General features: G+C 43.6%; 1 protein-coding gene across 3 annotated transcripts in view; it reads left to right on the forward strand.

Annotated features, from left to right (window-relative positions):
• Positions 1-1,171: 1,171 nt before the first annotated feature.
• The window catches only part of TDRD3 (tudor domain containing 3), a 66,771-nt gene continuing 53,380 nt past the window's right edge, over positions 1,172-14,562 (forward strand). Inside the window, exons 1-2 of one of the 3 annotated variants that reach the window (XM_081907317.1) lie at positions 1,172-1,337; positions 13,616-13,700. In XM_081907317.1, coding sequence (XP_081763443.1) covers positions 1,297-1,337; positions 13,616-13,700 — 126 coding nt within the window. In that variant the 5' untranslated portion in view covers positions 1,172-1,296. Of the gene's footprint in view, positions 1,338-2,198; positions 2,220-13,615; positions 13,701-14,562 lie in introns of those variants that run through there. The other 2 variants (XM_081907318.1, XM_081907319.1) reach the window with 2 other exon arrangements.

The following is a 14,562-nucleotide window of genomic DNA, read 5'->3' on the forward strand; positions in this document are numbered from 1 at the left end:
ACTGTAACATTATGCTGGCTTAATTTACCCTGGCCAGCTTCTTCTGCATAGGACTATGTTCCCTTAGGCTTTGTTCAAAACCTTACATTTAGGACTTAGTTTTGAGTAGATATGGTTGGAATTGCACTGATAATCTAGGTTTTGGTTGCAATTTACTGTGGTCCCTCAAAACTGCTTTGCTAGAGTAGATTCTCCAGGGTTAGCACTCTAGGATTCAGCTCCTTTAGACGCTATTTACTTAACTAGAACTTAGCTTCTGAAACATAAGGCCTTTGCTGTGTGGATGGATGGTACGAATACATGCTTTGATTATAACTGTTTATAAATTGTTTCTTTAGCCATCCGTCGAATATCATTTTTTGAAACTATTAAAATCAGAAACAAAAAAGGCAAAGATCCCCTCCATCCCCACTGAATCCTTTCCTCCCAGCAGTCACGGACTGTGGTCTTATTGCCTCCCAAACCTTTATGGCTGAGTCCTTCCCCTTTCTTGGTGCAGTGATGGAAAAAGCGGACTAAGGAGTCTGAGAGGGAGCGGGTCAAGCAACCCGGAGGAAGGCTGCTCTGCACCCAATTTCAGCCGCATCTTTTGACCTTGTTATCAGCACATTCACACTGCAGGACCACAAGCCACTTTTCCCTCTCTTTTTAGGAACGGTGGGGTACACAGTGCAGGACTACATTTATTCATGGAGTTATATTATTATTATTATTATTAGTAGTAGTAGTAGTATTAGTATTATTATTATCATTTCTCCACTGCCCTTCCCCCGAGGATCACGGGCAGTTTACAGTATAAAACCAGCATGAAAACAAAATAAACAATAACACGCCCCCCCTTCAGCCAAAGGCTAACTGAGTGTCCGGTGGGGCCCCTTTAGAGGCCGAGCCCTTTCCCTTCCGCGGAATCCCGGGCGGCGCTGCCTGACTGTGCCCGCCCCCCCAGCGCCTCCCCGACACCAGAGCCTCGGTCGCGAAGGGCGCGCTCGGGGAAGCCCCGGCCCGCTCGCCGGAAAGGCCCGCCTCCGACCCGGAAGCGGAAGCAGCTGCGGAAGCGGAAGCGCGGAGCTGAGGGCGCCGGAGACTCCCCGACTTCCGGCAGCGTGAGAGTCGGCGAAGCGGCGCTCCGGGAGGGGCGGGCGGAGGGGGGAGGGGGCCTGCAGTTCTTCCTTTTCCCTCCCCCGGCTTCGTGCGCTTCCCCTCGGGTGCCTCTGCGCCTGCGCGGCGGGGCCGAGGCCTCCCCCGTGGCCCTTTCTCCGCGGGGGGCGGAGAGGAGGAGGAGGAGGAAGAGGAGCCATGGCCGACAGAGGCGCCTCGGCGCTCCCGGAGGCCGGCTGGTGAGTGGGGCGGCGGGGGGGGGAGGAGGGCAGCCCCCCAGCGGCTTCTCGCCCTCTTGGCGGCTCGCCTGCCTGACGCGGCCTCCTGGGCCGAAGCCTTTCCCCGCAGCCTCCCGAGCGGGTCCCTCTTTATCACCGCTGTGTCTTTAGTCCTTCGGTGATCCCTTGAAGGCGCCCGCGTCTCGGGGAAAGGCCGAGAGACCGGCTGGTCGCGAAGGAAGCTTCCCCGAGGCGGGTGGGAATATCGCCTCCTGCATGCCCGGCGGGGTTGGCGAGCGGGGGGGGGGGGTTGCAAGGGCCGCACCGCTTTGCACCTGGGCTGCTTGTCGGAAGTTTGCAGAACTTGGGTTAGGGTTGCCTTGTCGTCAGCTCACCGTCCAAAAATATTCGTATCAGCCGTTTGTCGCCTCCTGTATTGCATTTCCTATACTTTATTTTAGCATACCTTACAACTGTGTATGGCAGATCGGTAGTGCAATCTCCTCTACTATAGATGTAGTGACTAAGAAAAGAGATTTGCTTAAGTTCACCTGATGAGTCAAAGTTTGAAGTTGAAGTTTGAGGCATTTCTATCATGTCAGTCTTTTAACTGCTGTCCCAGCTTTTGAACCTAGGTTTCTGTTACTCCTCACGCAGTACACTCTTTCACCTAAAGGTATGTTGTCAGCTGGTGAAGATTAGGCCAGAAATGATTAAACTAGCTGCTGTGCAATTGGAAATCAAGGTGGCACGATTTAAAGGGTTTTGCATTTGTTCTTGCATTTTTTTTTTAGTCCTTTCTGTGGAAATCTGTCCTCGCCCTTTACTTTTCATCAGATATGTGCTGAGGTTAGCTTGACAGTTAAAGAGATTAATGAAAGTACACTTGAAGAACCTTGCAAGGTATATTTCATTTGTTGTTGTTCAGTGCTATATTTATAACTAATGATTACATTGCTTGCAGTATATGTACTGTTGAAACAAACCATTTTCTACTTTAGCAGCTTTGGTAGAGAAAGCTGAATAATGTAAAATGCTGAATACTAAAGTATTCTAGCAAAGCTAATATTTTAACGTAGTACTTGGGCCTAACCACGAGGTTGACAGCTTTGGTTGACAAGTTCACAACAGTATGAAAACATATTTGGTCACTGATGTGAAGCAAAGTTGCTAATTATTTGGAGTGAGGGAGGTGATAGGCAAACTCTTCACCCACTCACTTCCAGCCCGCCAGGAGTTCAGGGACAAGTAGAATAGACAAAGAAAAAGTGATCATACTAGAGTTAAAATTTAGAAATTCTTTGTATTGCTTTTAAGTTTACCTTCAGTACTTCTTCATTAGATATATACTCTAAAATAATTTTGTACGCTGCAGTGAAAGCATGATGTACCTGGCAGGCATGTGGCCAGCAACATGTTTATTTAACTTGTATTGATGCACAAAACATATTCCCTGTTAATTTTATGTATTGTATAACTATACCAATTTCCCCCCAGTAGCCAAATGTGTAAAATAATATGGCTTAAGCATTTAAAGCTTTGTTTGAAAATTTATTTTTGGTTGGAGAAGACCCCTTACATTGGTTGACTTTTGATAGAGAATCAGGGGCTGATATACACTTTTGAACTGAGTTGCATCCAAAATCATGTTCAATGAAGTTCAGCTAGCATTGGGTGAAGAGGATTGAGAGGCAGACTTCACCAGGTCTTCCCGCTTCAAGATTTGGAGGTTTGAGTTAACATCTGACTCGAGTGGCTGCATGGGGGATGAAGGAGTCATTTTTAAAAGCCTCCCTTTCCCTCTTCCACCAGTGGGAAACTTTTGCTGGACCTCAGTGCCTTCCAGGAGTGGAAGGAGCCCTTCCATTCACAACAATCTGGCTCCCACCCACTAACTCTAGCATTGAGTTGTGCATTAGCATCCTAGATGGAAGGCACCTGAAGGATAATCTAGTCCAGCCCCCAGAAATGCAGGAATCTCAGGTGGCCCGTATGAGGATCGAACCCATAACCTTGGCATTATCAGCACCACTCTCTAACCAACTGAGCTAACTGGCATTAGTAACTCTCTATATTTTGAATAAATACTGTTTACTTTTCCTATCAACACTTTTGGTCAGCAGGTGCAGAGAGAGCAGACTTCCACCCATTAGCCCTGTCCTCATGTTCTATGTGTTAGGCAGAAGGTGAAGATAGGTTTTGTGCATACAGTATAGCTATACTCAGGTAATTGGGAGTCCCTGTGCAGACCAGGGTTCTTGATCACATGCTCAAAATGAGGAAAGCCTATTCTGACTTTTTATTAAACATACAGAGATGAGGGGCCAACAAGTACAGTCTAGGTGCCCACCATGTTTTGATAGAACATATGGATAGACCATGAAAACTTGAAAAGAGGGCTATAGTTATCTGAAAAAAGTTACGTTACAATTGATATTTACTTGCATTATGTACATTCATGCATTATGTTACTAATTCAGTACTTCTTTTAATGCTGTGTGTGTGTGTGTGTGTTGGTGCCCATCTTCAGAAAGAATAGAGTGTTCCTCCAGGGGTGAACTCAAACTGCTGTGTTAGCAACACCAAAGTCACCTCCCTGTCACGCAAGCCTGGGCAGTGTGTGTGGAGGTCCTGGACTGTCCAGATGACAAGATCCATCTCTTGGCTTCACTGATGCAGTCCAAAGGAAAGCACAGCAATATGTTTGGCACCAGCTGCAAGAGTTGCCAGAAACAGGCATACAAGGTGCCATCCAACTGTCTTGGGGATTCCACTCTGGATTTGTGTAGTTTTTACTCCTTAGCCTTTTCTTCTCCCAAAGATAACCCACAAGACAGTAGAACTTTTAAGATAAGATTTTTCTTTCTTCTAGGTGGGCTACCTTCTGAGGTAGATGAGCCCCATCTGCCTCTCATTTCTCTCTACAGCACATGCAGCAACTGCCTTCTTGACCGTTGGATCCACTATTGGTCACATTGGCTCAATCTGCAGGAGCCTGTCTTCACATGCAGGGGAAATCCCTAAGTCACAGAGGGTTAGAGACCCTTTGACTACCCTCACCTGGTTTAGCTGGCTAGTCGCAGCCATTTCCTGGGGCGTGGGTTGTTGCATGCTGACAGTTTCTAAAACTTGTTAATGTATGGGTGCCTGAAAAGCTTTCACAGTGCTAGAGCAGTGTGTCGTCATATTTAACAGATGTATATGGCAACTTGTTTTTGGATACATAGAATTACACTGGTGTATGTGAACACTGGAATTCAGTACAATTTGCCTGGTTTCTCTCACCTAAGATACCTACAGCCAACCTTTTTAGAACTAAAAAGGACACGCAGTGTGAGGACACACAGTGTAAATATGACTTAAAATGTTGATTGTAAAAGGTTGCTTTATTTTCTTGTTGTTTGTGTGTGAAAACCCCAATAAAAAAGAACTAAAATATTCACCCGATGAAGTTAAATGACAGATTAACAGAGCCAGACTGATACCCAGAGAAAATTTGCTGCAAGACAGACCCAAAAAAGAAAATAACAGAACACCACTAGTAATCACATACAGCTCCCATGTTAAAACAGTACAACGCATCATCAGAGATCTACAACCTCTCCTAGACAATTACAGTTCTCTTTCACAAGCTCTGGGAGGAAGACCTTTCATTGCCTACAGACATCTACCCAATCCTAAACAACTCCTCGCCCACAATAATACAACAACCAGACTTAACATGGACACTGGTACCATAGCCTGCAATAAACCCAGATGCCAACTTTGCTGCCACATACACCCGGACAACATCATTACTGGCCCCAACAACATCAAACATACCATCTCAGGACTATTTAATTGCTCATCTTCTAACATTGTGTATACCATCAAATGCCAACAGTGCCCTTCAGCTCTCTATATTGTACAAACAGGCCAAACCCTACGCCAAAGGATAAATGGACATAAATCTGATATCAGGAATCACAAGACAGAGAAACCAGTAGGAGAACACTTCAGTCTCCCAGGACATTCTATACAAGATCTCAAAGTAGCTGAATTTCAGAAATAGACAGGAAAGAGAAGTTGCTGAATTGCATCTTATTACCAAACTTAAAACCATGGAGAGACCTGGTCTGAATAGAGACATTGGATTCTTATCTCATTATACATGATAAAGCTATTTTTAGCCATCTCACCCCTTGCTTTTTCCTGTAGGACCAATTGCAGTCATTAACAGTCGTCAACAGGTTTACCACATCTATTAGCCAATCACCCATTCCCACCACCCTTCTGAGTAATACCCCTCCCCACCATCTCTCTATATATAAGGGTCTGATGACTTCTGTTTCAGTGTATCTGAAGAAGTTTGCATGCACACAAAAGCTCATACCAATAACTAACTTAGTTGGTCTCTAAGGAGCTAATGGAAGGAATTTTATTTTATTTTATTTATGATGTTTTAATGTATTTTTAATCTTTTGTTGGAAGCCGCCCAGAGTGGCTGGGGAAACCCAGCCAGATGGATGGGGTATAAAGAAATTATTATTATTATTTGCTTATTGCTTGCTGAGATTGTTTACAGTCATGGGAAAAAGAAAGTGCAGCCTCTTTGAATTCTGTGGTTTTACATATGAAGACATAATAACAACCAATTGTTCCTTAGCATGTCTTAAAATTAGGTAAATACCAGTGTGTATACTCAGTGTGTTGTAGCTGTGAAAAAGGCAAATCTCATGCTGGGGATTTTAAAGAAAGGAATTGAAAATAAAACCACCCATTTCGTTTCCTAACCCCATTATACACACCTCTGGTGCGGCTTCATTTGGAATACTGCGTACAGTTGTGGTCACCTCCCCTCAAAAAGAATATTGTGTAACCGGTTCAGAAAAGGGCAACCAAAATACTCATGGGGATGGAGCGACTCCTCTATGAGGAAAGGTTGCAGTGTTCAGAACTTTTAGTTTAGAGAAAGGGGGAATAAGAGGTATCATGATAGAAGTTTATAAAATTATGTCTGACATGGAGAAAGTGGCTGGAGAATTTTTTCTCTCATAACATTAGAACTTTTGGACATTCAATGAAGCTGAACATTGGAAGATTCAAGAAAGTCATTCTTCATGCAACACATAATCCAGTGGTTTTCAACCTTTTTGAGCCCATGGCTGCCTTGACCGACTGCAATCTTTGTGCGGCACCCCTGTGGGGCTCAGGAGCCCAGTTATGTCAACCCTTGCCTGTAGCTCCTCACCCTTTTTCAAACACCCTCCCTTGTGGAGTGTTCCCCCAGCCTCCTCTCCCCTCTTTTTGGGAGTCCTCCAGGCAGCCGCTGCCACCACCCCTGGTTTCTGAGCCACCCGCCCAAAAGAGATGCCTCATACTACCCTACAGGGGCCTCGGAAGAGGATGTCCCCAGCCTTAGCAGCCCAACAGAGACTGGCTGAAAGAGAATGTGAGGCCATCACCTTACTCACCTTGAGTGGCAGCAGCTGGCGCAGCTGGGCCTGCATGGCGGAAAGGCTTCTCTTCAGTGCTGGACACTCAGTTCTCAGGCAGGCCTTGCACACAGCAAGCACAAGAAAGGCCAGCACTGCGCCTGTCCACCTGCCTGTCTGTCCACTTGTCTGTCCATTCCCAACAGCAAGGGCTGGCAAACTGGCTGGGCTCCCTCATCCACTTGCTTGTTTTCTCTGAGGCTGCATAAGCTCCTGGCAACCAGCACCCCCTGGCCAGCCCCAGAGCCAGGGCTGCTGCAACAAACAGCCATGCAAGCCTTTGGGAGGCAGAGATGCAATAGGGCAGTGTTTCCCAACCTCGGGCCTCCAGCTGTTTTTGAATTACAACTCCCATCATCCCTTGCCACTGGTCTTGCTAGTCAGGGATGATGGGAGTTGTAGTTCAAAAACAGCTGGAGGCCCAAGGTTGGGAAACACTGCAATAGGGCATCAGAGGAGGGAGGGAGGGAAGGAAGGAAGGAAGGAAGGAAAGAGAGATGGAGGCCAGTGTTGCCCATGGCACACCTGACCAGCATTCAAGGCACCCCAGGGTGCCATGGAACACTGGTTGATAACCAATGCCCTATTCTATTTAACATCTACAGGAAACTATTTAACATCTACAGGAAATTTAATAAAATAATTATTAGAAAAAACATGGCTTAAATGATACTACTCTGGGCATAAATGCAAGTGAACATATCTCTTTTGAACCTTTGGCACAATTTTCTTGATTGCTACTTATGGAGTGTAATCATGTCATTTCAACAAGATTCTTTTTGTAGCAGTAAACTAAATTTAGTTATGCTTCTGATTCAGGATCCGAAATAAAATTATGTAGGCTTTGAGATAAATGAGAGATTCTGTCTTTCTGTTTAAGGAAGGACTAACACATTTAAGACCTTAAGTGAGAAGAGCTGTCTCTCATTACGTTAGTCTATATTAATTGCTTATTCACATGCACCCGCTTCCCCCAGCCAACTCACTGCATAGTTTCAAATAATAGTTTTGAAATCTGATATGCATAACTGGGGGGTGGGGAGAGAAAGAAGGGCACACAGTCAACTCAAAGTACAGTGGTACCTCGGGTTAAGACCTTAATTCGTTTTGGAGGTCCGTTCTTAACCTGAAACTGTTCTTAACCTGAAGCACCACTTTAGCTAATGGGGCCTCCTGCTGCCGCCGCACTGCCAGAGCACAATTTCTGTTCTCATCCTGAAGCAAAGTTCTTAACCCGAGGTACTATTTTTGGGTTAGCGGTGTCTGTAACCTGAAGCGTATGTAGACTGTAGTGTATGTAACCCGAGGTACCACTGTCCACAAAGGTTGTGAGCATCCAGTGCATCTCTTGCATAAACCACAACGTACATAGAACAATGTTCCTTGCTGTAATTGTGCTCTAAAAGGTCAATTTTAGCAACTTTCCTGTTTTAATTTATATACTGCTTAATGCCAAACTAGGTTTCTAAGTGGTTTACAAAATATAGAAAAGCAGGTTATGAAAACATTAATATATAAACACCTGTAAATAAAATGAGCAATAAGACAATACCATTAAAACAATATATCAAGTACAGGAGATTTTGGTTGTGAGATCAAGCGAATGTCTTTGTCAGAAACTTCTTCAAAAGCCAACAGAACGCCTTTCAAGAGGGGCTTTTGTGTCTCTAAGCAGGCAGTGCTTTGCACAACAGCAGTGCAACCAGTGGTTGGTGTATTCATTGTGTTCTTATGATATTGTAAGCTGCCTTTGTAAGATGTTAAGCCCCAAAAGTAAAATGTGCTATATTTTATATTTTTGTTTTATACAAATGCATTATTCTAACACCCAAGTATTCCCTGGTTCCCCCATTCCTTTTTGACCTGATGGAAGTCTCATAGAACATGCATTTATGTGCTGTTCTTGCTGCACATAATAGTCTAGTTCTGGGGTTGGCAAGGCTTACCAGGCATGGGCCGGATCACTCCCACAGAGATCCTCCGTGGGCCGGGCCGGCGCAGCGCGATGCCAGAAATAGCTTCTGTGCATGCCCAGACACTGAAAATCGTGCCTGCGCAGAAGCGATTTCCAGTGTCTGGTCATGTGCAGACGTGATTTCCGGTGTCTGAGCATGCGCAGAAACAATTTCTGGAGCTGCGGAAGAGAGTCCCTGTGCCATGCTGTACCAGTTTAGCTCAGCTCAGTTTGGGGGTGGCTCTTGGGCTGGTTAAACGGCCTTCGTGGGCCTCTTCTGGCCCATGGGCCTCAGGTTGCCTACCCCTGGCTCTAGTTAATGCTGGTGAGTGTATAGGAAATTACAGTGGTGCCCCGCAAGACGAATGCCTCGCTAAACGAAAAACCCGCAAGACGAAAGGGTTTTCCGATTTTTTAGCGGCTTCGCAAGACGAATTTCCCTATGGGCTTGCTTCGCAAGACGAAAGCCCATAGCCCATAGGGAAATCTCCGGGGACAGCGGGGAAGCGCAGTGCGCCTTCTCCTCTGTTCCCGGACCTGTCCTAAGGCTTGCGGTGGGAGGTCCGGGAACAGAGGACAAGGCGCGAAGGGCTTCTCCTCTGTTCCCGGGGCTTGCGGTGGGAGGAGGTTTTTTCCTCCCCACCGCCAACATTCAGAACAGCATTCTGAATGTTGGCGGTGGGGAGGAAAGCCCTCCTCCCACCGCAAGCCTTCAGGACAGGTCCAGGAACAGAGGGGAAGGTGCGCATCGCTTCTCCGCTGTCCCGGGAAGGCAGGCGGGGGGGAAGCAAAGACTCCCCCCCCCCCCGCCGGCCTTCAGAAGAGGTCGGGGGACAGACTGTCCCCGGACCTGGTCTGAAGGCGGTTTCCATAGGAACGCATTGATTGATTTTCAATGCATTCCTATGGGAAACCGTGCTTCGCAAGACGAAAAACTCGCAAGACGAAAAGACTTGCGGAATGAATTAATTTCATCTTGCGAGGCACCACTGTATTGTGTCAAGTAGGTTTGAGTGTTTTGTGGATAATGTGTTAAGACAATTAGGCTGTAATTGTAGGTGCCTGTTCTTGGGAGTAAGTCCCACAGAATTCAGTGAAGCTTATTGTTGAGTCGGCCTGCATGCTTTTGCTCTGCATAAATTATAGACTTTCTGAAATGGAATCGAAAATACATATTCTAGCTGCACTCTTCTGCTCAAACATGCAACTCCATAAAACTAGTGTTAAATTTAAAACTATTTATTTATACTTGGACATTCTCCCCCAATTTTAAAACACTCGTTTATTTTTTAAGGAACAAGGACTTGACATGCAGCAATAGTTCCACCAAGTGGTGATTCCATAGTTGTACATTGTGATGTTTCCTAGACAAGAAAATTCTGTTTGCTTTGTTTAAGTATAATTTGCTTCCAGGATGAAAGTAAGATGTAAGCACAGCATATTCTATGTTATTATTATTTACTAAACAGTATATTACAGTATTTCAGTGACATCCTCAATTACATCATTCCATATTTTAGTGTTGGTCCAGTTCCTACTTCAAAACATTAACAAAAATACTTTTGAGTAGCAGTAGCATTATGAATTATTGTTGCAGTTATTATTATTGTTGTTGTTGTTGTTGTTGTTATTGTTGTAGTTGTTATTATTATTTTACTTTATTTTCTTTCATTGGTGCACACTGCTTTGAGGTGTGTGTTTTTTAAAACAACAAAGATTACATTGGCTTGGATTTTGCTTTAGAAAGCCGGATGGTTCAGCTTATGTTGCTTTGCTTCAACTTGGGTCCAAATCAGAGCTTTGCTTCAGAAAAGCCAAGGCTTTGTAATACTTTTTTCACCGTGTGTGTGTATCACCTTAAAATCTTTATTGAAGGTCCTGCTCTAAGTTCCCCAGCAGATGAAGTGAGATAGGTGACATCTAAGGAGGGCTATCTTGGTGACAGCAATTTATGAAGTAGATTCAGGCAAGAGGCTTACCTGGCACCATCTTTATAGTTTTTTCAGCATCAGATAAATACTTTTTTTCCACATTAAAAGAGTAAGAACCTCAGATTAAACAGACAAGTTGTTTAATCTGAGGTTCTCAAAATTATGATTCATCCTTATTGTGTATCTGCCAGAAATAAATCTTCATACTCCTTTCATTGTTTTGTATCATATTTTTAATATTTATTTTCATTCTCTGTTTTTAGTGCACTTCCCTGCACTAAAGTTGTTTAACGTTATAAATATAATAAATATTTTTGTAGGTAGATGATGTGCTTAACTCTGATCTAAAGCTGGTAAGCCTGCTCAAGTTGTGACCAACTAAGCCAAACACTGCTCAACTCCCATGTGCTAAAGTCTGCCAGATACTTAGCAACCCCTTGCTTCGGCAGTGGCAGGGAGCAAAATCAAGTTTTTTACTCCTTTGTGTAGCTGTTAAATGTTTAGTGGCTATATAACTGATAGCTTGACGTATAGAAGGAAGTTATTCCATGTGTGTATACCAAACTTCAAAATAACAAGCCATGTTTTGATTGTCTTCTGAACCTACTTAATGGTTAAAAGGGTGTGTGTGTGTGTGTGTGTGGCAGGGAATTCAATAGAGTGGTGAAGATAGCTTTGGGGGAAATGCAGTTCTTTTTACAGCTACTGGTTTGGATGTAGTGTTACTCTTAGAGTGCTCTCCTGAATGATCTTCTGCAAGCAGAACTTGAATTCAGCACCTTTTAAATTTAGCACTATAGTACAGTGGTACCTCAGGTTACATACACTTCAGGTTACAGACTCCACTAACCCAAAAATAGTACTTTGGGTTAAGCACTTTGCTTCAGGATGAGAAATTTGCTTCAGAATGAGAACAGAAATTGTGCTCCAGCGGTGTGGCGGCAGCGGGAGGCCCCATTAGCTAAAGTGGTGCTTCAGGTTAAGAACAGTTTCAGGTTAAGAACAGACCTCCGGAACGAATTAAGTACTTAACCCGAGGTACCACTGTAGTCATAAGCCCTGCTGGGATTGGTTCTGCTCCAGAGTTTCTGAGTTAAATTGATCCCCACCCAAAGCACAGCATGCATTTGGGATTGAATCCCTTCCCTGTTTTCAGCAGGAATATTTGCATCTGTGACTTGGTGCAAGCTGAGACTGTAAAAATTAAAAATAATCCAGAGTGCACTTCTAATTCTTCCCTTGAGCCAAGTCACCTGATGTGCGGCTCTTGGAGGGTTGGCTGGATCCATTTCCTCACTCGTCATTTAGTGTAATGTGTGAATGTAGAAAACAAATTTCCTATCAGGCTTCAGCTTTATTTTTTTATTATTTCTGACTAAGTTGCATGAAAATGTTTCGTTTTCAATAAAGGCGTGGTTTAAAAACAAACAATGGTGTTTGTGAACCCAATAGGTTCATATTTGCATGGACAAGTACCGGTGATGGGTGGTATCTAAAAGTTAGGACCATTAATTTCAGTACATCTACAGTGAGTAAGACTTAATTGAGCAGCACCCAATGTTTCCTGTCCAGCTGCAGCCCTTCATGACATGGAAGGTCTCCTGATTTTTAAGGACTGTCTTTTCCGGAAGTTCAAGAGGCTGAACTGAAAACCCCTGCTACATCAGTAGAATTTTATGCATGGCTGTTTGGTCTTTACCATTATCGTAATGGTGATCCACCATATTGTTTCCCCTTCAAAACAGGAAAATGGGGTGGGGGGTTGAAAATAAGTATTTGGGAATATTGTATATGGAATGGTAAGGGTATTGTTGAGGCATCAGAATTTGCTGAGGAACACCTTCAGTAAATAATATTTTGATAACCTGGCAAAAAAGGTAAAAGCATCAACCTTGCATTACAAAACATAATCAAGTTCATATTAATTGAGGGTGTTGCTCTTGAATATCTTGGAACAATCAGGTCAAAGTTACTTACAACTAAGCTGTTTTGAAAGCAAAAGAATTAGCTTCAGCTGCTACAATGCTTGGTTGAATTACTTAGAAAATAAGAATGACTTTGTTATTTCAGGACAATGTCCAGCATAATGAGCAACATTTAGTGAGGTCTATGTCCTTGTCTATGCCTATGTGTCTATGTGCATGGCACTGTGGGTTAAACCACAGAGCCTAGGACTTGCCGATCAGAAGGTCGGCGGTTCGAATCCCCACGACGGGGTGAGCTCTTGTTGCTCGGTCCCTGCTCCTGCCAACCTAGCAGTTCGAAAGCACATCAAAGTGCAAGTAGATAAATAGGTACCGCTCCGGCAGGAAGGTAAACGCCGTTTCCGTGTGCTGCTCTGGTTCGCCAGAAGCAGCTTAGTCATGCTGGCCACATGACCTGGAAGCTGTCTGCGGACAAACGCCGGCTTCCTTGGCCAATAAAGTGAGATGAGCGCCGCAACCCCAGAGTCGGGCACGACTGGACCTAATGGTCAGGGGTCCCTTTACCTTTACTTTACCTATGTGCTTGTGCAACAGGACTTGGTTCCTTTACTCCCTCATTCAGCACCTCCCCAGGCCATTAAACTCTGTTTCATAGAGTCCCATAAGCCTCCAGAGCAGATCTTTGGAGGTCACTTGTGGGGCTCATGGGAGGGAGAGAGGTCACATTGCTACATTGGCTCTCACCCAAGGCTTCTATCGGTGACCAACTAGTCATTCCATAAAAGCTCACAAGCAAACTAGGAGGACAAGAGTTCTCTTTTGTTCTCCTCATCATCTGGTGTTTTGGAGACTTACTGTGCAACAGTTTAACATCCCAGAATTGCTTCAGTGAAATTGTAACTTGCTGTACAACTTAAAATGCATTAAAAATGTTTTCATGGATAGATTAAGGATTTGGGATGTTTCATTTGAGATATCCGTATACTAAATCAACATTTTTCATTTCTTTTAATAGGTACCTGTCAGATGAAGGAATTGAAGCCTGCACAAATTCATCTGACAAAGTCAACATAAACGACATTATTCTGATTGCACTTAATGTAGGTAGCATATGTGAACTTTCATAATTGTCTTGTTAATTGTCACTTATTGTAATCATTAGCTTATGGGTTGGCTGATATAATACAAAATGAAATACCATAGCTCTTAAAGGTGCTATTATTGTAAAATAATTACCGTATTTTTCGCTCTATAAGGCGCACCAGACCACAAGATGCACCTAGTTTTTGGAGGAGGAAAACAAGAAAAAAAATACTCTGAATCTCAGAAGCCAGAACAGCAAGAGGGATTGCTGCACAGTGAAAACATCAATCCCTCTTGCTGTTCTGGCTTCTGGGATAGCTGCGCAGCCTGCATTTGCTCCATAAGACGCACACACAGTTCCCCTTACTTTTTAGGAGGGTAAAAGTGAGTCTTATAGAGCAAAAAATACGGTACTAGAAAACCCCAAAATAGATAAGAATAGTATTATACAAATTAAGTTTTGCCTAGTAATTATATAGGGTGGGTGACTTGAGTTGTTGTCTTAAAGGGAATAAAATAGACCCATCACAATAACAATTGCTAGATTTAATTTCCATTCTGAGTTATGGAAATACAGTTTTGCAATTTTGTTTTTACTTTCCATCTGTAATAGAAGTTGATTGAAGCCGTTTTATGTATATATTCTACCTTATTTTTATGTTTTGGTCTTAAGTATGTTGGATAAATTAAGTTAGAAATACTATTTCTGTTATAGAAATATAGGCATCCTTTAGTCTATTACCTGGGGATTTAACTGAAGGCAGTTTCTTCTGCCATAATATTGTTAAATAGAAAACAATAGTGATATGATTCATCCTTTGAAATCACTATTTCTCCTGCTTCTTCCCAAAGGGAACAAGGTAGAACTATCGGTGTTGA

The sequence above is a fragment of the Podarcis melisellensis genome (genome assembly GCF_964234715.1).
Source record: "Podarcis melisellensis genome assembly, chromosome: 4".
NCBI lineage: Eukaryota > Metazoa > Chordata > Lepidosauria > Squamata > Lacertidae > Podarcis > Podarcis melisellensis.